Source organism: Penicillium expansum, assembly GCF_000769745.1.
Source record: "Penicillium expansum strain MD-8 chromosome Unknown contig277, whole genome shotgun sequence".
Taxonomy (NCBI): Eukaryota; Fungi; Ascomycota; class Eurotiomycetes; order Eurotiales; family Aspergillaceae; genus Penicillium; species Penicillium expansum.
The window spans coordinates 213,623-238,136 of NW_015971414.1; the positions used below are offsets into that span (position 1 = coordinate 213,623).

At 47.7% G+C, this 24,514-nt stretch overlaps 12 protein-coding genes across 12 annotated transcripts; 5 read left to right on the forward strand and 7 right to left on the reverse strand.

The window, feature by feature from the left end:
• Nucleotides 1–103: 103 nt before the first annotated feature.
• On the reverse strand, nucleotides 104–773 carry PEX2_084520 (iron-sulfur cluster assembly protein CIA2; the record flags this gene model as incomplete). Its single annotated transcript, XM_016745722.1, has 2 exons — nucleotides 104–477; nucleotides 563–773. The coding sequence occupies 2 exons, from the start codon at nucleotides 771–773 to the stop codon at nucleotides 104–106; spliced, it is 585 nt and encodes a 194-aa protein (XP_016595454.1).
• A 2,056-nt stretch (nucleotides 774–2,829) lies between these two features.
• On the forward strand, nucleotides 2,830–5,835 carry PEX2_084530 (Zn(II)2Cys6 transcription factor; the record flags this gene model as incomplete). Its single annotated transcript, XM_016745723.1, has 8 exons — nucleotides 2,830–2,884; nucleotides 2,951–2,995; nucleotides 3,049–3,564; nucleotides 3,633–3,974; nucleotides 4,031–4,312; nucleotides 4,375–4,928; nucleotides 4,990–5,441; nucleotides 5,511–5,835. 8 exons carry the CDS (start codon nucleotides 2,830–2,832, stop codon nucleotides 5,833–5,835), a joined length of 2,571 nt encoding a protein of 856 aa, XP_016595455.1.
• Nucleotides 5,836–6,938: 1,103 nt separating this feature from the next.
• PEX2_084540 (CDC26 family anaphase-promoting complex subunit) lies at nucleotides 6,939–7,169 on the reverse strand (the record flags this gene model as incomplete). The annotated part of the gene is made up of 1 exon (XM_016745724.1): nucleotides 6,939–7,169. The coding sequence occupies one exon, from the start codon at nucleotides 7,167–7,169 to the stop codon at nucleotides 6,939–6,941; it is 231 nt and encodes a 76-aa protein (XP_016595456.1).
• A 191-nt stretch (nucleotides 7,170–7,360) lies between these two features.
• Nucleotides 7,361–8,495, forward strand: PEX2_084550 (uncharacterized protein; the record flags this gene model as incomplete). The annotated part of the gene is made up of 2 exons (XM_016745725.1): nucleotides 7,361–7,487; nucleotides 7,591–8,495. 2 exons carry the CDS (start codon nucleotides 7,361–7,363, stop codon nucleotides 8,493–8,495), a joined length of 1,032 nt encoding a protein of 343 aa, XP_016595457.1.
• A 201-nt stretch (nucleotides 8,496–8,696) lies between these two features.
• On the reverse strand, nucleotides 8,697–9,638 carry PEX2_084560 (ribosome-recycling factor; the record flags this gene model as incomplete). The annotated part of the gene is made up of 1 exon (XM_016745726.1): nucleotides 8,697–9,638. The coding sequence occupies one exon, from the start codon at nucleotides 9,636–9,638 to the stop codon at nucleotides 8,697–8,699; it is 942 nt and encodes a 313-aa protein (XP_016595458.1).
• Nucleotides 9,639–10,050: 412 nt separating this feature from the next.
• Nucleotides 10,051–12,314, reverse strand: hscA (putative Hsp70 chaperone (HscA); the record flags this gene model as incomplete). Its single annotated transcript, XM_016745727.1, has 7 exons — nucleotides 10,051–10,319; nucleotides 10,383–10,863; nucleotides 10,936–11,643; nucleotides 11,701–11,866; nucleotides 11,969–12,095; nucleotides 12,155–12,205; nucleotides 12,269–12,314. 7 exons carry the CDS (start codon nucleotides 12,312–12,314, stop codon nucleotides 10,051–10,053), a joined length of 1,848 nt encoding a protein of 615 aa, XP_016595459.1.
• A 336-nt stretch (nucleotides 12,315–12,650) lies between these two features.
• On the reverse strand, nucleotides 12,651–13,276 carry PEX2_084580 (uncharacterized protein; the record flags this gene model as incomplete). The annotated part of the gene is made up of 2 exons (XM_016745728.1): nucleotides 12,651–13,120; nucleotides 13,180–13,276. 2 exons carry the CDS (start codon nucleotides 13,274–13,276, stop codon nucleotides 12,651–12,653), a joined length of 567 nt encoding a protein of 188 aa, XP_016595460.1.
• A 290-nt stretch (nucleotides 13,277–13,566) lies between these two features.
• On the forward strand, nucleotides 13,567–16,813 carry PEX2_084590 (alanine--tRNA ligase; the record flags this gene model as incomplete). The annotated part of the gene is made up of 6 exons (XM_016745729.1): nucleotides 13,567–13,651; nucleotides 13,741–13,886; nucleotides 13,949–13,975; nucleotides 14,046–14,081; nucleotides 14,141–16,549; nucleotides 16,640–16,813. The coding sequence occupies 6 exons, from the start codon at nucleotides 13,567–13,569 to the stop codon at nucleotides 16,811–16,813; spliced, it is 2,877 nt and encodes a 958-aa protein (XP_016595461.1).
• Nucleotides 16,814–17,072: 259 nt separating this feature from the next.
• Nucleotides 17,073–17,791, reverse strand: cyp3 (putative peptidyl-prolyl cis-trans isomerase; the record flags this gene model as incomplete). The annotated part of the gene is made up of 4 exons (XM_016745730.1): nucleotides 17,073–17,264; nucleotides 17,325–17,462; nucleotides 17,514–17,659; nucleotides 17,746–17,791. The coding sequence occupies 4 exons, from the start codon at nucleotides 17,789–17,791 to the stop codon at nucleotides 17,073–17,075; spliced, it is 522 nt and encodes a 173-aa protein (XP_016595462.1).
• Nucleotides 17,792–18,913: 1,122 nt separating this feature from the next.
• PEX2_084610 (Zinc finger, RING/FYVE/PHD-type) lies at nucleotides 18,914–20,175 on the forward strand (the record flags this gene model as incomplete). The annotated part of the gene is made up of 3 exons (XM_016745731.1): nucleotides 18,914–19,059; nucleotides 19,139–19,813; nucleotides 19,929–20,175. 3 exons carry the CDS (start codon nucleotides 18,914–18,916, stop codon nucleotides 20,173–20,175), a joined length of 1,068 nt encoding a protein of 355 aa, XP_016595463.1.
• Nucleotides 20,176–21,809: 1,634 nt separating this feature from the next.
• On the reverse strand, nucleotides 21,810–22,418 carry PEX2_084620 (uncharacterized protein; the record flags this gene model as incomplete). The annotated part of the gene is made up of 2 exons (XM_016745732.1): nucleotides 21,810–22,030; nucleotides 22,085–22,418. 2 exons carry the CDS (start codon nucleotides 22,416–22,418, stop codon nucleotides 21,810–21,812), a joined length of 555 nt encoding a protein of 184 aa, XP_016595464.1.
• A 657-nt stretch (nucleotides 22,419–23,075) lies between these two features.
• PEX2_084630 (uncharacterized protein) lies at nucleotides 23,076–24,357 on the forward strand (the record flags this gene model as incomplete). The annotated part of the gene is made up of 4 exons (XM_016745733.1): nucleotides 23,076–23,086; nucleotides 23,176–23,489; nucleotides 23,540–23,675; nucleotides 23,727–24,357. The coding sequence occupies 4 exons, from the start codon at nucleotides 23,076–23,078 to the stop codon at nucleotides 24,355–24,357; spliced, it is 1,092 nt and encodes a 363-aa protein (XP_016595465.1).
• Between the last annotated feature and the right edge of the window lie 157 nt (nucleotides 24,358–24,514).

Sequence of the window (24,514 nt, forward strand, 5' to 3'; positions counted from 1 at the left end):
TCGTCACACGAGAGGGCCTGGTCTATTTACCGGTGATAGGTACGTAGGTATTTGCATCACCGATGCAATCCGACCCTTTATAGTACAGAGGGTATTTGAAATTTTAGTGGCAAGTCTCCATCATTTTGGCAATGACCCCCATCAACGCACCATTCTCCAAGGCCGCGGCAACCCGCTCCTTGTCGGCGAGCTGCTTGTTGACTTCATCTCCGGTACTGTGTGTACCTTCCTTAATACGCACATCCATTCTGAATCTTGAGGGGAGAGACTGTTCCAGACGAACGCGGACGCCAAGACCGATAACGGTTGCCAGACTGCAGTGAGTGATTGTGGGAGTGATCAACACAGTGACAGTTTGCAGAGGCGAATCAAGGACGTCAGGGAGGGTTGGCTTGATCGCGATATCTGGAAGAGAGACCACGGCCAATTCACCGAGGGATATGGGGTGTTCTGGGTCAGAAATCGACGAGATGAGATCTGATCGTTTTAGTATGTTTACTAGGCTTGACAATCATCTCCGAGGACATTCTCCGGCCAACAGAGATGTATGAGAGAGTCTTACCATATATTTCCTGTTCATCAATAGGCTCCTCCAGCAGGTTGTCATCCTCGGAGTCAGATGACAGGGCACTTTCAAAGTCTACTGGGGCGAGGGGCAGGGCCGATGTGAAAATACCAGCATATTCGGACTTGCGAGTGGCGGTGGGTCGCAACCGCGTGGGGAGATCAGCGGCATTAAGGATCGTGGGGTTTGAATTTTGCATTTCCGTCATGGTGAAATAGGAGGGGGTATAAGGACCAGGGAGGTAAAGAGGTCAAATTTGGTCAAGTGTGATCAAATGTGGTCAAGTGTCAAGGTAGATGAGGGGGGTAGAAACTGCGATAACGTTTATCAATCGCGTTCACGTGCGAGTCCTCGGTAAGGACTCCGTACGGAGTACGGAGTACAGTAAAACTATCTTAGTGTGTATGTTGCATGTACTTTTGAATTATTATATTAATAGTACGGAGTACTAAAGAAATATATGCATTGTCCCCTAATAGTATAGATATTATTAATAGTTCATATATATATAATATATATATATACATATGTAATACATAATACATATATAATTATAAGGGCTAAGCTTAACTCCGTACGTACCTCCGTATGTAACCTGACAATCCCAGCGGCTCGGGATGATCGACAAGCCGAGTGCTTTAAAATCATTTTTTGTCCGAAGTCCCCCCGGCAATTTTGGCCTAATTCTTGAAGGTTTCACAGAATGTGTCTTTTCCTAGTAATAAGGTCAATTTCAAATGAGAATTTATATGCTTACTTTTTTTTTTTTTTTTTTTTTTTTTTTTGAGGGGGAGGTAACATTATTACATGCAGACTCCGTGTACTCCGTATACCCCGTACTTCTCTCTATATATAAAATCCCTGTACAGAGTACCTACAGAGTACGGAGTACATCTAAGGGTAATCATTATAATAACACAAAACTCGTACCTAGGTACTACTGATTCACTAAGGTAACAGTATCACTCCTAAGTGGAGACACTGTCATCCCTTATTCATCAACTATTATAGAACCCTACCTAGGTAGGTACCTTTATATATACGAACGTTGTATGTTTTAACCCAAAAAATCTTCTGGAATAATTCTATGATGATCCTTCTAGAATATCTCAAGGATTAGATCTCAATAATCTAAACAATAAATAGATAGAAAATCACAAATCCGGATCGCCCCTCCACCCTGGGAAAATCCACAGCAGCGGGCGCTATTGGATCCTCTTCCACACTTGGCACCCGCGGTACCTCCCACCCCTCAGCTTCTGATCTTCTCTCTCCCTCTCCCTCTCCCTCGCTCTCTCACACACAGCTCTAAATTTCCCCTTTTTCTTTTTTCCCCCTCTTAAACTATCACAGCCTATTCGCCAATGCCTCGATGTCTCCACTTATGAACCTGGATTGCTCTTTCTAATGCTTTACGCTTCTTCCAAATATTCCCTCCCAATTGAGATGCAATGCGCCAGGCTCGTTGATTCGAATGTGGAGTACTTTGCAACATTGATATTGATGGATATGCACCCGAAACCCTCCTACTTTCCCAAATTGTAAGCAGTTGCCGCTGGGCCACTTTCGACGTTCTTCTGTGTGATCTTGTCCGATCTGGATTATATGTGTGGGAACCAAATGCTAATTCGCCTTGTATTTATGTACAGCTATCAACTATTTATTCACCACATGCATTCGAGCCCCAAGACAACCTGACTTCCTTTCTGTGTCCAGCCTCACGCAGTTGATATATATTGCATTCGGTTTACCGAGGGCGCAAATCTTCCAATTCACAACAGTCTTGTCGAACACTTACACGTCTTGGGACTTTTGTGACTTCCCCCGATCAATCCTCCACAGAGCCTCGGCAAGTTGGTCGCAGCCTTTGGCCAATCTGGAGTCTGTCATTGAACAGCGTCTCCAGGGATTGTTGCTACCACAATCGTTGTCTGTCCCCGATTACTCCGCTTAGACCTCGAGATTACTCCGATATCACATTCTGCCTTTGCTCTTCATTTCGCCTTATCTATTGGCGCAGTTGGATCACTCACAAACCCCCCCCCCCAACCTCGCGTAGCGAGGTTCGACCTCTGCCTTCTCTTTCGTACACACCGGCAAACGTCTTTCAATTTCCCGAGGCAGGTCCTTGTGGATAGAACTCCCTGAACAATCTTTTTTTTTTCTTTCTCTCTTGATACCCTGCTAGTTGCCGAGTTCCTTTGCTTTACCGTCATACTTTACGCCGTTTTCCAACCCCAACACTTGTTATCAAACGAGCAAACATGCAAGGTTATTCATTTGCGCCCCCATCGGGCCCCCCGAGAGAAGGCCAGAAAAGTATGTCCCTCAAACGGTATCTATTCCTTGCATGTTCTATTGGCGACTAACCATCCATCGGTGTAGACTATGTATTTGTCGATGAGCACAACCGCCATAAGAGGCTGAAGGGTATGAAAAGCGTCCATCGCAAGCCAACAATTACTGACAAGCCTGACGTTTAGTGATGCGAGCCTGTAACGGTTGCCGGAAAAGGAAAATCAAATGTGACGCAGCCACGACAAATACATGGCCTTGCTCTGCGTGTACTCGTCTAAAGCTGGTCTGTGTCCCTCCCACCATCGGGCAAGATGGAGACTTTCTCCCTGATGGCCAGGGCGAGTCTACTTTAGAGACCGGAGGACCCTCGAATGTAGCCGAAGGCTCTCATACATTTCCAGTGGCCCCAGTCTTCAAGGACAACAGCCAACCCGCCATGAACACTATCCCCCCATATGATCAAATGAGCATGTATTCCCAATTCGTCCCTCCTCAGGCTCAACCCGGCATCTACAACGATCTTCAGTCACCACAAATGGCAATGCCGCACCAAACTTTTCAACAACCTCAAATGTTTCCCGGGCCGCAGACTCCGTCTATGGGATCATCAGATCGGAATGTGTATGTTGATAACGATCAGTCAACTGCAGAAAACCTCAGTGATGTACTTGGAGAGTTGAAGATTGACGAGAGTGGGATTGGTATGGCACATCATCCTTTTACAGATTTCTTTCGCGACCACTGGCTAACACCCCACCTCCTTCGATAGCCCCATACATCAGAAGGCAACGTACCGATCGAATTGAGCCTGACGCCCCTGTACAGGACGAGGTTGAAGAGCAATTTCCACCTCTAAGAACCGGATCGGGCGTGACGATTCGCATTCCCCCTGAGCTCATGCCTGCCGAAGACGACGTCATGGCTTATTTCAAGATTTACTTTGGCGAGATACACCCCTATGTTCCTGTTGTATCTCGTGCCCATCTGTACTATCAATGGCAGCATGATCGCCATTCCATCTCCCCCCTTCTTCTCGAGGCCCTTTTTGCCTGTGCGGGCCGTTTATCTGACGAGCCCTCAGAAGGCGCTCAGTGGCTTGCCTTGGCCAATAGTGAGTTGATGCTGAAAATTCGACCAACCTATATTCAGAAAGCTAACGTCTCCTAGGGCATGAGACTAGCTTTATGGATGTACCACGTCTTAGTACTATCCAAGCATTACTTCTGTTACTAAAAGCAAGGGAGTCTTTGCCAAAGAAAGGATACTATTATCGGTCCTGGCAGACTGTCAAGACTATTGTCTCAATGGCAAAAGATTTGGACATTCACGAACATTACAGCAATCATGCTGAAGGCAAGCCGTGTGGACTCGGTCCAATCGAATGCTTGGTGCATACCAGAGTATGGCAGGCTCTCTTGGTGGTTGAGGTGATGATCGGTGGGCCCCAAGGTATGTCTATTCCGTCCCATCGTTGATTTTATACAAAGTCAACCAGCTTCTGATCAAAATAGGCCGTTCGGATTACGGGGTCGATCCTGAAACGGTGGAGATGCGTCCAACACTAGATATCAGAGGTCTTGATCATTACGAGATCGACCGTTCAAGACAATACGCCTATTTCGTTCGCAACGCACATCACATCCGCATCATTACAGATATCTATCACAAAGTTAAGAAGCAAAAGGACTGGGGCGCAGATGCCCGATTTGTACAAAACAACCCGCTTTTCGCAGACTGGCTTCGCAACCTTCCTCCAGACCTACAGGTGGATTATCCTGCCGATGGCTCTCCACCGTGGCTCCCATCTCATTTTGTGGGCAATATGCATTCTCATTGTCACCTCGCCATAATTATGTTACATCGCCCTCAACTTTTCGCTTCTCAATCTTTTGCAGCTGGTGGTGAATGGAAGATCCATATGTCACTGTGCTACTCCTCAGCAAAAAGCCTCTGTCGACTACAAGAAGCCATTTTGCAAAGGTTCGGGCTATCTGGCCTACTTTACATGCAAAGGGGCATCAATTTTGCTATTTATTGTATCCTGACTTGTACGATGCTGCACTTGGTAAGCATTCAACAATTAATGGGGGTATCCCTTTGTACCAAGGCCATTCTAATACGAGCAGGTTGCAATCACCTCCCCCGACCCTGAGTTCAATTCAGATGCCCGTGAATTCTTCACCCGTCATATGAGAATTCTCGAGACGTGCTCCACCGCCTGGCCCATGCCCGAGATTCAAGCTCAGATCGATTCATTAAGACTAGCGTTCTCCGCCGACATGCATCGCCCTTTCGAGTTAAAGCCCAGTTTTCCATACGGGAGTCCCTCGGAACCCTACCATCCCAGTCCACCTATGGATGCACACTACCATCCGCATTTGAATCAACTCCAATCTAGAGTGCGTTACAATCCGCTTCCGGTAACCCCTCCGATTTCGACTGGTGCTGAAGACTCGAAGTCCGACGCATCTTCTCAGATACAATCCCTCGGAATGGTGGCTCATCAGCCCCCAACAAATCATCCTCTAGATACCCCTTCGGTTGATGAAACCCACTGGGACCCGACCCGAATCATCACGTACGTACATGGTTCACTTCTCTCGACGACTCGACTATCGTTTGGTCTCTTACTAATCTTTCCGTCTAGTCAATGGGACATAGCCTTCTCCGTGAACCCCGCTACCGTCAGCGCAAACTCCCCGCCAATGCCTATAAACAATTCAGTACCAAGTGTACAAAATGTTATGAACCCCCAATACCCCATCCAGTACGAGACACCTAACAAAGTGCCCTCTGTCACGTCCACCCAGTCTCTCTCGCCTCCCCAGTTCCAGGCACCCCCAGTTGTGTTTTCAGCACGAGACTGGCAGCAAAGTGTTGCTAGTGTTTATGATCCACAAGGGCTGAAACGGCGATGGAATTACCCGGTTGATGTTAGCCCCGACAATATGTCCAAACGCCAAAGAGGTTGAGACGCACAAATATCCAAGTCATCTACGACCATATCTCTCTCCCATTCAGTCGCCCAATTTTTCCTCTTTTTGGCCTGCTGGTTTTTGTCGAAGTATCCGACGCAACCATTGCTATTGTCACTCTGTATTCCCTAGTTTCCTTTTTTTTCTGTTGAAAAATTTCTCTATTTCTTCTTTTTTTTCTATTACAATCGACAGAGGAGATAAGCATGGCTCATTGAGGAAAAGTTTGAGGGTAGAAATGTCCAAACATTATGACGTCTCTGGCCGGCTGGGATGATATTTGATGTATAAATCCCGCTGTACACCACAAGCTTGCTTTAATTGGTCTCTTCGGTAGACTGGATTTAGAAAATAATTGATAGTCGTAGAAAAGACAACATTCAGATTGCTGGGTATATCGGTAGAGCAGTGGTAGGATAGCACTTGTTCTATACTGAAGGGATTCTCGGTTTGTCTTCGCTCGTCAGTAAGTTGGTTGCTTTATGTCCATTTTTTAAGTTACAACCTCTGATCAAAAGAAACAAGTCTCGAACTATGCCAAAAGACACAGGTCACTTAAAGGATCAGTTCTGATCAAGATGCCCGATAGATGTGCTCTAGATGAACAAAGTAGTATACATTGTTTTCTGTTTGTTTTTTTTTTGTCGAGAAAATATTCCAATGTGTCATTTCGCTACTCCAATGTTGAATCAACGTCCTAGCCAATGGGTTACCATAAGGAGAAATAGTGAGATATGGTGGGATATTGATAGATATTGGCAGAGGGAAACCCATGTCATATCAATGTCATGAACATCTGGCGCTGAAAAGCATCACGCTTTATGATTGTTCGTTCGCTCGCTGTAATACGAGGAAGATGGGGTGTAATGTATGGGCCGGGGTTTATGTTTCTGACGCCAAAAGATCCTGCACTATTTGTTTCTTGTTAATGGTGAATGATGTGGCCCAAATAGAAAGATTGAAGTGACTCAAGTGTCAAGAAATACAAGCAAGCATATCACGATTGGGTTATGTACCTCGTATCCAAGTGTGGTGATGTGGAACAAGTCATTCCAACATGCAGCGATGATCTAGGGGCTCAAGATTGCCGGTGTAGACAGTCAACCACGCCGACTGATGCCTATTCTTTCTTCGCGGGTCCGGACAATCCTAGCCTTGTCTCCCGGAAGTGGTTTCAACTCATCGCTGGGGTCAAGGTTGACATTGGAGGTTCCCTTTGCGTGCTGTTCTGGGTGTTTGTTTTCTTCAGACAGTTTGCGAAGTCTGGCTTCTTCAAAAGCAGCAATATCTTCAGAAGTGATAGCAATCGCTGTTGGCTTTCGACGAAGCATTATGGTAGTTAAAAAGGTATTGCAATGAATCAAAAGGAAGACTTGACGATGGCTGTGTTTACTCGGAGGCCCAAAGGAAGGCGGTATCTCACGTGACTGCGATTCTTCATTCAATCTTTCCGCGTCGAACAGTATCGAGTCTCTTTACCAAAACGTTCTAGGGGCACGACTTGATTCTTTCAAAATACAATATGTTTCGGCCACAGCTGAGGCAGATCTCGCTGCACTGTGAACGGGCAAAATTCGGTCTTTCTACACCTGCTCGCCAGTTCTCCTGTACTCGTACTGTGGCTGCCGAAGATCGAGACCAACCATCCGGTAGGTACATCCAAGGGGACATTGAGCAAGATAGATGCAGTTGTGCAATTGTGCCTCAAAATCTAGGCAATTGTGAGTTTGAATTCTAACACACATCTATTAGAGAACCATAAACCCAATACACGCCCTGCATCTGCCACACCTTCCCACCGGCCTCGCAATCCCAATGGCCCCCCAGCTCGCAACAACCAGCATCAATCCCGTCCTCCTCGAGTGATTGATGCTAGATCTTTTGCGGCGGCACGAGCTAGCGGTGGAGAGCAACCTAAGATTATCCGCAGCCCGAGATCACGCAACGTTCGAGGCGGCAGTCAACCCCCAAATCGCAAACCCAAACCCTCCGCCAAAACGGCCAAGGGTAACCGAAAGGGCCCCCGCAGGAACGCAAAATCTTCCGAGAATGACGAGGGCGAAGATGCCGAAGCGGCAGCTATCGACGAAGTTCTGCAAGAGCAAATCATCAAATCCCGGCCAACCCCCATTCGCTATGAGCCCCAGGAGATCAACTATTCTACTCTGAAAAAAACCTGGCCTTCAATCCCCACTGACGTGAACTCGCGCTCGGCTGCCGTCTATGAAAAGCTTTCCGGACTGGGTGGCCGCATTGCCAATGGCTATATCCCGCCCTATGAGCTTGGAAGGCGCCTATGGAAGGGCCAGAGCGTTTTGTTCAACAATGAGACTGAAAAGGCCGAGGCTTTGGAAGAGACCAAGCGATTGGCTCAGCTTCGTGCCGATCGAATTTCACAGCGCAAGGGTGACCTTGTAGAGCCTCGGAATGTCGAGTTTAGTCCCATCGACGCAAAAGACACCAAGTCTCTCATGGAAACTTTCGTTCAGGGGACCTATCCCACGTCTGAAGTCGGGAAAGATGGGCATGCCGTATTGAGAGAGGTGTCAAAGAATCTCAGGAACAACGAGACCTACCAGACAACCGGGAAGACCTCACAGTTCATGGCCAAGGTTGAATCTCTTGTCTCTGCTGGCCGCAAGACCAAGAACGCCTAAGGATATGTGAACTAGTGCTAGAAGTGATTTGTATTATATTTGTTTCGTTGATCGAGTTCATTTTTCCTATGTTCTCCCCATATCTTCCCCAATTATGCCCCTGTTTGTACCTAGATTTACATAGTCCTATTTTACAAACGCCCATTGCCATAGGCTATAGTTCTTTTCCGTAATTGTTTCTTGTCTTGCCAATTGGGCTTCTTAGGCCTGTTCCAATGTCTTCTTGGCCCCTTCAAATGCATCCTTCACCTCCTTTTGGCCCTGATCTGTAACCTTCTCCATCTGATCGTGAGCTTTACGCACGTCATCTGGCCGAGCTAGTTTCTTCTTCTGCATATCCTGAAGACGTTTATGCATGGCACCCCTAGAGTCACGCACTGTACCGGCAGCCTTTTCGAATGCTTGCTTGGCAGCTTGGACGTTCTTGTCCCGGGATTCTTTTGTAGGCGGTGGGATAGGAATGTTGAGCTGGAGGGCATTGTGAGGATCGGGCTGAGGGGTCAAGGAGAGGTTTGAGGAGACGATCGCTGAAGTAAGAGGTTTCAAATGCTGCTCAAAATGTATTAGAGTTGGTTCGTCGGGATAGTAATAGCAGACCCATGCCGCAACAAGAAAGAAGAAGAAGAAGAAGAAGAAGAAGAAGAAGGAAAAAATCAGAATGGTCAAGCATGATGAACTTACATCCTCTTCGGCCGCTAAAAGAGTAACCATGCGTCCTCCCTTGGGCACAACCTGCGCCAGATCTCCCAGCCTAACCGAATCTTTGCTGTCTTTGCTCAGTTGGACCCTCAAGCTTTCTAAGACTGCAGTATTGAACCGCCCCCCTGCACGAAGCTTGGACAGATCATCTTTTAGCCGAGCAATAGCTGTGGAAATGCCATTGTGTAATTGGGAAAGATCGAAGGGATCTTCAGAAGGAGCACTAGAGCTTTCCTCTGGCTCAGAAGCAGAAGCAGAAGCTTTCTTGGCCTTGTCCTTTTTCTTGTATAGAGCAGGCGAATGGGCAAACTCACGCCGGTTGAGAGGAACGGCGCACTGAGTTCGCGGTAGGAGACATAAATGTCGAAACACTTGGGTCCCTTGAGGATGTGCGACAAGACGAGAGGGGAACGAGCGAATTGATTGGGTTATAATGCGTTGCATGGTGGAAGCAATTGTTGTAAAAGGGTTAGAGCGGAGACGCACAGGTTAGAAGTATCTCCTCACATTACCCGCTCTTCCGCCTTGCGGCCAAGACGAAGTCACGTACTCTACTTGGTGTATATATCTAAATCAAACGTACAGACTACCGAGTATTCCAAGTATTACAATGAGAGGAAATCATCACAATGTCATTAAATTGCAGATGGCGAACTTCGTCTACAAAAAACAAAACAAATCATACTTTTCAAGAAAAGAAAACTGCGCCCAAGTTGCCCGGCTTCATAAACAAAGCGTGACAGAGACCAACTCTGCCCAAGGTCTACATGGCGCAGATTCCCTGAGAAGTAGAGTCCCGGGAAAGAGGAAAATTCGTTGGCCATAAGTCTATGTTCATGTCTTCCCATGTATGCATTTACCGTGTGGCCATGGCCTTGGTGATCAGACGCTTAAGAGCAAGCTCCTTCTTCTTGAGGTCCTCGGGGGTGGAGTCCTCAACCTCGAGCTGGGCCATGGCGTCGCTGAGAGCGGACTCAATGCGCTCCTTGTTGCCGCGCTTGAGCTTCATGGACATGCCAGGGTCGGAGACAATCTCCTCAACACGGGAGATGTAAGACTCAAGCTGCTGGCGAGACTCGAAGCGCTTGGTGAAAGCCTCATCGCTGGTCTTGAACTTGGCAGCATCTAGAAATTTTCAAGTCAGCATATATAACAAAAAGGTAAGTACAGTCCGCAGGAGAAACATACCGTCAACCATCTGGTCGATCTCGGAGCTGGAAAGCTTGCCAACAGCGTTGGAGATAGTGATGTTGGCAGTGCGGCCAGAGGTCTTCTCGGTGGCGGTGACCTTCAAGATACCGTTGACATCAACCTCGAAGACACACTCGAGAGCGGCCTCACCGGCGCGCATGGGAGGAAGGGGAGCAAGAGTGAACTCGCCCAGGGAGGTGTTGTCAGCACAGTTGGTACGCTCACCCTGGTAGACGGGGAACTGGACAGTGCTCTGGTTGTCGACAACAGTGGTGAAGGTGCGCTTCTTGATAGTGGGGACAGTCTGGCCACGGTTGACAACGGGGGCGAAGATGTTGCCCTCCATGGCGACACCAAGGGAAAGGGGAACAACGTCAAGAAGCAGGAGGTCGGCGGTCTCGGCAGAGGTGGCCTTGCCGGAGAGAATACCGGCCTGAACGGCGGCACCGTAGGCAACAGCCTCATCGGGGTTGATGCTCTATAAAAATAAAAAGATCAGAGATAAGTAACTGGCTTTGACGTTAGATGAAGTGGTGTTGTGTTGTCTTACCTTCTCGAGCTTCTTGCCATCGAAGAAGTCGCTCAGGAGCTTCTGGATACGAGGAATACGGGTGGAGCCACCAACAAGGACGATCTCGTCAACCTTGTTCTTAGCCATGCCAGAGTCCTTGAGGACCTGCTGGACAGGGTCGAGGGTGCCAGAGAAAGCCTTGGCGTTAAGGTCCTCGAAACGGGCACGAGTGATGGAGGAGTTGAGGTCCTCACCGTCGAAGAGAGAGTCAATCTCGACGGTGGTCTGGGTAGCGTTGGACAGAGTACGCTTAGCACGCTCGCAAGCAGTGCGGAGACGACGGAGAGCACGAGCATCACCGGAGAGATCCTTGCCAGTCTTGCGCTGGAACTCCTTCTTGAAGTGCTCAAGCAGGTTAGTGTCGAAATCCTGACCACCAAGGTGAGTGTCACCAGCGGTAGCCTTGACAGTGAAGACACCACCCTGGATGTTCAGCAGGGACACATCGAAGGTACCACCACCGAGATCGTAGATGAGGACGTTGCGCTCCTTCTCAGACTTGCCGGCACCGAGACCGTAGGCGATAGCGGCAGCAGTAGGCTCGTTGATAATACGGAGAACGTTCAGGCCAGCGATGGCACCGGCATCCTTGGTAGCCTGACGCTGGTTGTCGTTGAAGTAGGCGGGGACAGTGATGACAGCCTTCTCAACCTTCTTGCCGAGCTTGATCTCAGCAACCTCTTTCATCTGTCCCAACTAGTTAGCGGACAAATCCCACAGATATAAAATATATATTTGCCATACCTTCATGAGGACCATGGAGGAGATCTCCTGGGGAGAGAAGACCTTGGTCTCGTTAAGGTACTCAACCTGGACAACGGGGTTGCCACCCTGGTCGATGACCTTGAAGGGCCAGGACTCAACATCCTTCTTGACGATGGGGTCCTCGAAACGGCGACCGATCAGACGCCTGTTCGATTTGAGTCAGAACAAATTTCGGGATTGTGGAGAATGCGCAATCTCGAATTGATAAGACTGCGCAAGAAATTTTTTTTTTTTAACAAGAACTCACTTGATATCGAAGACGGTGTTGGCAGGGTTCATGGCGGCCTGGTTCTTGGCGGCATCACCAATCAGACGCTCCTTGTCGGTGAAAGAGACGAAGGAGGGGGTAGTGTAGCTACCCTGGTCGTTGGCAACTGATCAAATGGTCAGTATTTAAGAGAAAGATCGAATTTTTGGGGGTTGGAAAGCGTACTGATCTCGACATTGGTGCCCTCGTAGTTGGCAACGCAAGAGTAGGTAGTGCCTAAAAGAAAGAAAAAAGACAATTAGCGGTTGTGCGATGGTATTTAGTAGAGCAAAAACGCACCAAGATCGATGCCGACGGCACCGTCGTAAACCTCAGAATCGGCCATTATGAAATTGTAGATGTGATTTTGAGGGAGGGATGGGAAGAGGGATGGTGGGGGAGAGAGGAAATTTTTTTTTATCAAGCCGAGTGCATATTTTAGTCGGAGCCACAAAAAAAAACCAGAAAATTTTTCGGGAGCGGTGAGTCACGTGAATTTGATTAAGTAACCAGTTACTTCTTAGCCCTGGAATTCTTAACTGGTTAACTGGTGATTACATCCTACATACATGGGAACTAGGTAAACCACGTATGTACAGATCCTATTCATACATATGTACCTAGAAACATCCAAATTTATACAATTCGCTATCTTAATTACCCATAAATTGTACTCTATACTTCAATCAATATCCATTGGATCATCATATAAATCTTCCGTAACCTTGTTCTCTCTAGCTCGTGCTCGAGATTCAAGAATTGCTCTTCGAACATTATCTTTTTCCTTGGGAACCGTGAGGGAAGATGGTTCCGTATAAAGAACGAGTTCTTTGCCCGAGGGGTTCGAATCGGATAGAACGGATTGAGGGACTGAGAGCACTTTCTCTGCAAATGGTAAAAACACCAAACCAGGAGAATCAGCTTCCATTAATTCTTGATCCAGGTTGTGAATGTAGATCGTATGCTTGGTATCATCCAAGATCATTGCATCATTGGAAGAAAGCTCTTGATTATGTTGATTATGCTGGTTTTGTTGATTATGTTGGTGATGGTCAATGTGGTCATGTTGGACATGTTGGATAGGCTGGATAGGTTGGATAGGATGAATATGCCCCTTGGGTTTGGCCCGAGCGGAGATTGGCGCGCTATTATCTACAAATATGTTAACTTGATAACTTCAACTTCCACCACTTTCACTTTCAATTGCCTACCTATTCGCAGGTGTCCAAATCTCTTCGTTAACGGTTGCGCGCCATCGGGGTCAGCTTCGGCCGGGCGCTTCTTCCCGTGACCTTTCTCATCCGCCATCCACACTTCCTCTCTCTCTCTCTCTCTCTCTCTCTCTTTCTCTATCTCTCTCGAGTAACTTTTTGATGGGGGGGAAGTGTGTGATAAATTAAAAAAGACAAAAAAGTGGTTGAATTTCTCAAGTCCACAGATCCGGGGGGTCAAGTTACTTTCGTTGCTCGATGCGGGTTTCTGGGGTGGTGACGAACGGGGAACGGGCCTTGACTCATCTCTTTCGCAGAAATCAACCCAGAACATTCTCTCCTCGCTTTGTTCACTCCCTGTCAACCAAACCTCCAACATTCGACAGGATGGCTTCTCTCGGTTCAGAGTGGACTGCTCAGCGAGTCCGAGATACCTTTTTAGATTATTTTAAACAAAATGGCCATACATTTGGTGGGTTGAGCCTATTCTCTTTTTTCTTTACTCTACCCCTCCACCCCCACCAGCGACATGAACTGACCTGAGGCTATTCTTGTATACAGTTCCTTCTTCCCCTGTCGCTCCTCTATCGGATCCGACTCTTCTTTTCACCAATGCGGGAATGAACCAGTTCAAGTCCATCTTCCTGGGCACCGTTGACGCCTCGTCGGACTTTGGAAAGATGAAGCGCGCAACGAACTCGCAAAAGGTATTGGTTATTTTTACTACAAAAATATCCGACTTGAAACGTTTGCTGATATAATTGAATAGTGCCTCCGTGCCGGTGGAAAACATAACGTGGGTGTGCCTTGGTAAACCCTAAGAGGGGTCTTGGAGGGGCTTTGGTATATTGACTGACCTGACACAGGATCTGGATGATGTTGGCAAAGATAGCTATCATCATGTCAGTATTGAAATTTTATCTCTATCATTTAACAGAAGAAGTGCTGACGAAGTCTCTAGACCTTCTTTGAGATGCTCGGCAACTGGAGTTTTGGCGACTACTTCAAGAAAGAAGCTATCACTTATTCGTGGACCCTCTTGACGGAAGTCTACGGGCTAGACCCCGACCGCCTCTACGTTACGTACTTTGAGGGCAATGAAGCCGGTGGATTGGAACCGGATCTGGAAGCTAAAGAACTATGGAAATCAGTGGGTGTTCCGGAATCTCATATTCTTCCTGGAGATATGAAAGACAACTTCTGGGAAATGGGCGACCAAGGCCCATGTGGACCTTGCAGTGAAGTGCACTATGATCGGATCGGTGGGCGCAACGCTGCTCACCTCGTCAATGAAGATGACCCCAATGTGCTGGAAATCTGGAACAACGTCTTCATCCAATATAACCGCGAGCCGGATAGCTCCTTGAGATCCCTTCCCAACAAACACGTCGACACCGGAATGGGCTTCGAGAGACTGGTGTCAATTCTCCAGGACAAACCTTCCAACTACGATACCGATGTCTTCACTCCCATCTTCCAGGCTATCCAGGATACCACTGGGGCCCGGGAATACCGTGGTCACTTTGGTGCCGATGATGCCGATGGAATTGACACGGCCTACCGTGTTGTCGCGGACCACGTGCGGACTTTGATGTTCGCTATCTCGGATGGTGTCATTCCCAACAACGAGGGTCGTGGCTATGTAATTCGCCGTGTCCTACGCCGAGGAGCTCGGTATGCCCGGAAATATTTCCAGGTCGATATTGGGAATTTCTTCGCTAAGCTAGTGCCGACCGTTGTGGATCAATTGGGTGAAATGTTCCCGGAACTCAAGCGCAAGCAGCAAGATGTCATCGAAATCTTGGACGAGGAAGAGTTGTCATTTGCCAAGACCTTGGATCGAGGTGAGCGGCAATTTGAGCAATACGCCCAACAGGCCAAAGTTAAGGGCACCGATATGCTTCACGGTGCCGATGTTTGGAGACTGTACGACACCTTTGGCTTCCCTGTTGACCTAACTCGGATCATGGCCGAGGAACGTGGCCTCCGCATCGATGATGCCGAGTTTGAAGAGGCTCGCTTGAAGGCGAAGGAAGCCAGCAAGGGTCAGAAGAAGGCTGCTGAGAGCACAGTTAAGCTTGATGTTCATGATCTAGGCAAGCTGGAGAAAATGAACGACGTACAAAAAACGGATGATTCGCCTAAATTTGGCCGAGGTAACATCACTTCTCACGTCAAGGCTATCTACCATGGGAAAACGTTCCACAATAGCACTGACGATGTTCCCGATGGGGCACAGCTTGGCGTCATTCTCGACTGCACGAACTTCTATGCCGAACAGGGTGGTCAGGAAAATGATACAGGAAAGATCATCATTGACGGACAAGCGGAGCTTGAAGTTGGCGATGTGCAATCCTACGCCGGATACGTTCTGCACACCGGCTTCATGAAATACGGATCATTTGCTGTCGGAGATTCTGTCATTTGCGAGTATGATGAGCTCCGACGCTGGCCCATCCGGAATAACCACACCGGAACCCATATCCTAAATTTTGCTCTGAAGGAAATCCTAGGCGATGGTGTTGATCAGAAGGGTTCCTTGGTGGCTGCCGAGAAGCTTCGATTTGACTTCTCCCACAAGAGCGCAATCTCTGACGCCGAGCTCGAGAAGATCGAAGCGAAGGCGACTGATTATATCCGACAGAACTGTGCTGTGTACTCCCAAGATGTTCCGCTCGCTACTGCCCAGCAAATTTCCGGCGTTAGGGCTGTATTCGGCGAGACTTACCCCGATCCTGTTCGTGTTGTCTCTGTCGGTGTGGAATTGGAGGAAATCCTACAGAATGTCAAAGATCCCCGTTGGCAGGAAGTTAGCATTGAATTCTGCGGTGGAACTCATGTACAGAAGACAGGCGACATCAAGGATTTGGTCATTCTAGAGGAGAGTGGCATTGCCAAGGGAATTCGCCGAATTATTGCCGTCACTGGAGAGGATGCACATGAAGTGCAGAGAGTTGCCGAAGAATTCGGACAGCGCCTTGATCGCCTGAATGCGTTGCCTTTGGGCTCCGAAAAGGAGCAGGAGGCTAAGCAAGTCCAGGTGGATCTCAACCAGCTTACAATCTCCGCCGTCCAAAAGGCCAAGTTCCGCGAACGTTTTGCCAAGATCAATAAGCAGGTCCTCGATGGCCAAAAGGCCCAACAAAAACTGGAATCGAAGAAAGCAGTTGATACTATCACATCCTATTTCGAGGCTCCTGAAAATCAAGATAAGTCGTGGCTTGTGGTCCAGCTTCCGATTTCTGCCAATGCCAAGGCTGTCAGCGAATCCCTCAACCATGTCAAATCAAAGATGCAGGGCAAGAGTGTCTATCTCTTGGCGGCCGACTCTGAACAAGGTCGGGTTTCACACGGATGTTACATCTCTCAGGTGAGTAACAGGATATATCAGTCTTACCCCGAGGGAAAGCAAATGGTGAAACATCACTACTTATAGATTCTTATACTGATTTGAACACAGGGACTGAGTGATCAAGGTGCTTCGGCAAGCGACTGGGCCGCCGTCGTCTCTGGTGCCGTGGGAGGAAAAGCAGGAGGAAAGGGACCTACTTCCATTGGTAACGGTACCAACGCTGATAAGGTCGAGGAGGCTATCTCACTGGCTGCGGATTATCTGAACAAGTTCAAGCTCTAGATCTCAGGACAGGATTCTGTGAAGTCCTTTTTTTTTCTTTCTTTTTTTTGGATTCGGAGATATCACATGTCTGCGCCGATCACCATGAAATATCAAAAAAGAAAAAAAGAGAGAAAAAGAGAAAAAGAGAAAAAGCCCCTGGTTATTAAAGCCATATGAAATTGATGTATTTCCACAATTCAATATCTTTTGCAATTTTAGGCGCTATGGATTTGTAGGCTGTTTCCCAGATATCACCTCATTTGGGTAGTAATTAGTATTACATCTCTCCACACTGCACGATAGTTACATCTTGGTTGGGCTTGTCTTTAGTAGTACGAGTGTGTTCCAGCATTTTAACGATATCTATCCCATCAATCACCTGGCCGAAGACCACATGCTTGTTGTTCAAGAATGGTGTGGCCGTGGTTGTTATGAAGAATTGGCAACCATTGGTGTTTGGGCCCGAATTCTATTGCTGTTAGTGAAAGGTTCCCTTCTAGGTAGATAGTCCCAAGGTGTTCAGACTTACAGCCATACTTAATAAACCGGCACGATCATGTGTGAGAGTGAAATTTTCGTCGGCAAATTTCGAGGTGCCGTAGATAGTGCATGACCCAGTCCCATCGCCATGAATGAAATCGCCACCCTGGATCATGAAATCTTTGATCTGCAGCAAGCATTAGTTCCGCATCGATATCCAAGAAGCCAGATCACATACCACTCGATGAAATTTGCTTCCCTTGTAGCCCTGGGGCTGTCCCTTGGAATTCTTGCTCTCGCCAGTGCAAAATTGACGGAAATTCTCCGCGGTTCGTGGGGTGACATTGGCAAACAACTCCATTTTCACTCGACCTAGGGACTCGCCTGTATACGGGGATTATATTACTTAGCGGAGTTCATACCAAATGACTACTCAGGGGTCCAAGCATGCACATAAAAGCCTGACTTACCTCCAAGGGCAATATCAAAGAAAACCACTGGATTGGGTTCAGCCATAGTGAGACTGGGGGTGTGCAGATGTGATGAAAGAGCGAAAGTTTGCATTTGGATAGATCTCCCTCGCAGGTGAACCAGGGGCGGGAATCACGGAGCGGTGTAGCGGCCATGTGGGAATTGTATCCTGTCCACCTTTCACATTTGTATATCTGTATAACTGTCGAGTCTTCTTTCGTTTTAAAATGGCAAGTCAGATAATTGGACTTTCTATGAGGATCACACACTAGAATTCTAATCCTCTTCAAGAACTGATAAATCACCACTAGATATTATGTACAGTACTATGTAGTATCTACTGCCCTGGATGTACCTATGTAAGTAACTATATTTGATATATAGAGTAAACCGAGGCGTATACAATGTAATCCTCATGTATTCAGTACCAGATAGTACATAGTAACTGGTCTGCTCCCTATAGTTAGGCCACTATATGTACCTTTTTAAGGTGGCTATGCAATAATATATGCAATAATATGCAATGCACAATAAGATTTGAAAATAAATAGAACATCAAGAAAAAGGAAAGAAAAAAAAGGGGGGGGGGAAAGTAAATAGCCCAGGTCTCATCCCTACCTGTCCAAATGTTTTCAAAATCAGATATGACTACTTCGTATCAAGTCCCGTGATTCACAAGCCTCAGGCGTCAAGCTCGATCCCGCATGCATCCTTAAATCAAAAGAGGGCCTGATCCACTTTCTCTCTATCTCTCTATCTTTCTTCTCTCTCTATCCTTCTATCCTATCTCTCTTCACCTCACCTAGGCGTCTTCTGATCTCGCTACTGATAATGATATGAGGACTCTCGGCATTCACCTTCTCTTCGCAGGAAGTTCTGTGTGTTCTGCTTACGGTCAATCACCCATCACAGGCCATCAGGTTTAATATTCAAATAATCAGTCCGTCCCATGGGATACATACCCTTGGATCATTCCTATCCACCTTCTCGTCGCCTTAGACTTGATCCGCTGGAGTCTAGCCCGATATTTACATACAGGGTTGCCCTGTACACACAACTCAAGGCATGAAGGATCGACATTAGGGCAACTGAGACTCCAACAATAATCAAGTGGCCGCCTTCCGAGTGGAATCAGTGTGGTCATTTTCATATCGTCTTTTAGTCGGAATGTCTTCAACACCAACATCAGCCTCTAGCAGTGCTGCCACCACAACTGCTAGTAGCGGAGAGGGTTCGGGTTCAAATAATGCTACAAGCTCACCTTTACTGTTCTTCGTCGCTCTCGGATTCGGTGTTGTATTCACAAATCTATGGTATGTCGCTTCATAACCCCTCTGTCCAGGCCAACGGGCCTTCCAGTGTTTCAGGGATGACATCTGACGGTCATCGCAGGATCATTGTTGGAGTCAAATACTGCTTTCGATATAGCCAACGAAACCGTCAGCTCCGCAGTGAGGAAGTAGGAGAGCCCATTGACTTGGTCACCATGCCACGACCTCATCGCAGGAGAAGGGAGAAAAGGCTAATGACGATGGATGAAGTCAACGGGCGGTTTCCACTTGTCAAGTACAAAGTGTGGAGATCAACTCGCGCCAACCAGGGTCTTTCAACGGAAGGAGGTATCACGGCTCCGAATAGCAGACCACAGAGCCTAAAAGATGATGGTGGCATGGTGACAACAGCCGTTGGGGTTCACACAGCGGCAATGTCACCATCCACCAAGGGCCACGGACGGGTGGATTCCACTGACACATCACAAACCCCCATTCAAGAGCTGCAGGATGGGCCTCTGGTGCCGGTTTTGGAGAAGGGCCCTGCAGTATCTGGGATGCCTTCTACTCAGCAATCCACCGGTGCAATTACCCAGAAGGAGAAATGGCAGCATTCTTTGGCCAATGAAAGCATGAACATTGGTCTTGAGGACCATGATGATGATGCCTACATTCGTAATGCTGTTCCTACTGATCTTTTGCCCAACCCTGGCGATTCTTGCGCTATTTGCCTAGATATCATTGAGGACGATGATGATATCCGGGGACTTGCATGTGGACATGCTTTCCATGCCTCGTGTGTCGACCCCTGGCTGACTAGCAGAAGGGCATGTTGCCCTCTATGCAAGGCCGATTACTATGTCCCCAAACCCCGTGCACAGACCGACGCACAGCATGCTACAGATCGCCAGGGTCACCGTACAGCCTCGACCCGCCCAGATGCAATCCTCAGACCTCCTCGAGTTGCTTGGAATAGTGGCAGGGCAAATGGATTCCGGGTCCAGATGGGCTTACCTCCCCGAATATCTCAATCGACATCTCCAGGGGAAAGAGGCATGTCTCCAGCCCGGGAACATCATATGCAGAGTGGGCGAGATCAGCCCCGGGACTCAGTCCATGTCTCTAATTCTTCGACTCAATCTACTTGGTCTCGATTGATTCCCACTCGGCTCCGCCAATTTTCTTTCCATTCTCCCTTATCAAGAAGACCACCACCTGCAGTTGGGACTTCGCCTGTGGATCCGTTGCCTTCGGAAGGACGCACACCTCGTCAAGTCGAAGCTGGTACCACATGATAGATCTCTGACTGCTATCCTTTTCATACCCCTTCGCGATTTGACTAATCTGCAAATCTATTATTATGCCAAAGCCACATCTGGGATGTTGGCTGCAGTTTTATTTTCCTTGTTTATGAGTTGACATGTGTAATTTATCAGTTTTTGTGCAACTTGGACTGGGGGCGCATGTGTATCATGGAGACCTTTTTTTATTCTCTTTCGGCTGGAAGTTTACGAATTGTCTCACTCCTACCTTACTTCATACTACAAGGAACTTTGCCCTGTGGTGCTGCTGACAACGACTCTTTCCCCCCTGATTCTTGGTCTATTTTAGCGGGTTGGGTGGGTTGCGCATTGGTTGGATATCTGTTTATATATCTCCTAGTGCACAGCACCAGTGCACAACACCAGAGCACGTACAGAGAATTATCATTTGTACATGCTATACAATATATTCGTTTGATATAGTTGTTTCCCCTAAAATAGTTTGCACCACTACATGTATGTACTGCCGTAGTCAACCGGAATTTCCCCCTTGATGCAGTGTAGGGAAAGGGTAATCAGAAACAAAGCAGAGTAAATTTTGCTTATAGATCGAGGGGTAAATGAGGAAAAGAACATGAAGCCCTGGCCCCCTGAAAAGCCGGCAAGAAAAACAAAACTAAAACAAAACCACACCCCAACACCTACACAGCTTTCCATATGCTCAGATCTGGGATTTCGGACCCCCTACGCCGGCGCTGATGACACTGGGTAGCTCCTGTGAGCCCATACTGAAAAGCATTCCAATCGCACTACCAACGAGAACGATGGCAAGCAGACTAACACCTGCAACAAGGAAGAAAGGTGAGCTGATGTCTTTTTTCTGGCAAGCCGATCCACCCCACTGAACTGTCTTGGTAGTGCCATCGCTATTTTGAACAACACTTTGTTTGCATTGGCATGCATAGCAATTTCCTGTGGTCCCCTCGGCACCCGAGCCATATTTCAGATAGCAGGAACCGTGCCCGGAGCAGTCATTGGTAGATTCAGCACACGATGAGTTTGAAGCATGACAGACAGGCGCTAAGGTTGACTGCAGCGCAGAATTCTGCGTCGATCTCCGGAAGGCATTCTGCTGGGTGACTGGTGCCGATGATTGCTTCGCGCCTCGGCGGCTGAGTCTTTCTGGTTTGAAACCGGAGGGTAGAATGACAGTCGTGATTTCCCGGTTGCTATTCAACGATACTTGAGCTAGGTGAAGAAGCAATCTCTCTAGAAGCTTGGTTCTAAGAAGAGAATCCCCAGACGGATTCTGCAATTGGTGACGTGGAATTAGAAATCATTCACTAGTTAGGTAGGGGAAACTTGATACCTTAAAGGACAACGTCAAAGCCGAATCCTTGTGATCCTTGCTTATCCAGGATTCCACCGAATCAACTAGTATAAGGGAGTCACGGGAAAGCAAATCAGACCCATCAGCAAACATGGGGTCCCTAGACAGGCATTCCTTGGGAGTCTGGTATGATTGGAAGATTAGCGAGGGAACATGAAGGTCATTAAAGTCGGCTTGGCTACCTGGGATGTCGATGATGCAGCCCTGCTAGCATCGTTGAAGTATGTACAGATTTGTCCGCGATCCCCTTTCGCAGTGGGGCTGCTTTCGGTAAATGATTCCAGGAGATCAAATCCGACAAAGGGCGAAGAAATTTGAGGAATATGAAGATGGTTTGGTTGGGCTTTTTGCATGACTAGGGCTACAGGGATATTAGCTAGAGTTTCCAGTCATGTGTGAGTTTGCTTCCACTTACCAACTTCCTGGTCGATCCCTTCCAGAATAAAGATACTTTTCTTGAGAGCAATCCCCCCAGTGACTCCCCCAAAGAGACTGAGATCATCTTGAGCAAACTGATTCAAGTGGTTCACGGTGTCCGCATCCACCGTTCCGAGGACTGATGCTACAGAGGACTTCATGCGAAGCTCCAAGACAAGCCGGGCCTCATCTTCTGATATTGTTTGTTGTTGGTGGCTAGCCGCTAGAGAGGTTGCAGTCTTGGGAGAGAACGTGAAGATTGTAGCATCCAGTGCATTTGCTTGCAATGCACCTGTTAATGCCAGGGCAAAGAAGGTGGACACCCAGCGCATATTGCTAGAATCGGGAGTGTCGGAGGGTAAGACGATACTATTTTGGCAGATGTAGTGATCCCAACATCAAGATTCTCCTCTGAGAGTATCTGGAGATTTGTTGGGTACAATGGCGAGGAGTCAAGGACAGAATACCATTTGGCTACGGACGATGGGGGCATCCGATAAGATATCACTAAGCTATCACGTGGTCTAGTATGTATGTTGACTGCTCAATCAAATATTTATACCTATACACGTGATATCCATGTTATAGAATCCTAGCCCATGAATTTGTTCTAGTAGTAATACTATTCACTCCTAGGGATCATTAGAGGTCATCAGAGGTACCTATCCACGGAGATGTAACTATGTAGTATGTACTCCGTATGTGTATGGGTAAAAGCCCCAGGTGCTGCAACACTCATGTTACATAATCCACCGAGGAGCCGAGCCCTTCGCCATTGACAAACTCGCAACACAGATCCTCGTACATATCAGGCTTCAAGGATTCTGTCCCTTCCTTTCTTTTCAAATTGAGATGATACTATAGTGAGAATCATTGCAGGGATTGGCTTTTCCCAATGCTCCGGCTCAGGTATCTGCTTCGAAGTCCTCACGCACGCTCGTCTCTCTTCAGTCCTACACACGCTCGTTCCAACTTCTCCCCCCCAGAAAATGTGCGACATGTGAGATTTAGGCGTCCTTGGATTAGGTAAGAGGCCACATTAAAGCCAACCAAAGGTCTCTTTGGTTAGACTGACACGGAATCCCTCAGGTCGTTAATATCAAAATGTCTTCTGTACGGCACCGCATTCCACCTTTGGAGCACATTCGTGCTAGTGCGATTTGACGACGATAGCGACGATGCCGATCCACCTCCTGTGACGAACTCCGAGGAGACAGCCCCACGTCAAACCCCCTTAGGAAGCAGAGAAATCACCGGGAAAGAAGTCAAAAATGAGGGGGCGCTATTTATACCGCTTGCCTGGTCTCGGTTGCAACAAGGCGAGCTATACACTGCATCGGATCCAGAGTGGCAAGAATTTGTGAAATTATCGAAGGATCGGAAGAAGCTTCAGAAGCTTAGAGGTGAGAAATGGAGCGAATCCCCGCTCATGATCATTCGCTTACAAGTTTAGATGAACTCGCCACAATCGTTCTAGATAATGCGGGGAGGCAGATGTCACAGATACTCGGGGAGCCTCTTTCCCTCACAGGATTCTGGCTTGTTCATCAGTTTCCAAATCGTGCCCCCCCTGGATACGTTCGATCAGGGTATGTACTCCTGAGCTCCAAGGGTTTGGTTCTTGTACTGACAGTAGACAGGGTGGAAATTAAACACGACAGTATATCATGGGCCACAAAGCCGATGGACCCTGAGATAGGTGACAGGTTACAGACCTTCATGAAACCAGTTCATGTTGCTCTAGCAATCAGAGATGCGTATCTGGTACTATTACTAAGGCAACTGGATCGTTTCAGGAAACCTACAGGGGAGCCACTAGATGTATTCGATTTCTTGAATGATTCTTCTGCCGCGCCTAGTGGCGAGAGAGGGAACTGGATTGGCCGAAAAGATCAATCTAAGCTACAACCACCCCTGACCGACGGGCTCAAGGAAAACATGCCGCCTAATACCGAGAATTCCAACTACCACCCATCTTCCCTTATATCTTTGTTACAGCGGTTGCCATTGCCAGACCTCGGCCCGGGTTCGGATCTGCACTTGGCATCACAGGCATTCAAATTACGATTGAACCATGAACAGGCCCAGACACCGGGGCCTGCTCGCCGCGGAGCTTTCTTTATCACGGGCCCAGTTGGGTTGAAGGGGCCTAATGGATTTTGTCGATTTGAGGTGAGAGGCGAGTATGATCCAGCCAGGCGTGAGTGGCGAACAGTGGAAATGACGCTCAAGGATCTAAACATGAGGAGACAGAAAGCATTGGGAAATTGATCACATATACCCGGAATTTTCAAGAGTTTTCATCTCAAGGCTCAAAGCATATTAGTCTCCTTTTCAGGTCCACGGAATGTGTGTTGAGCTCAAACCCCCTCCATCTTGCCCTCTGTGAATACTATGTACATGCATATCTTCCGCGGTGACTTAAGGA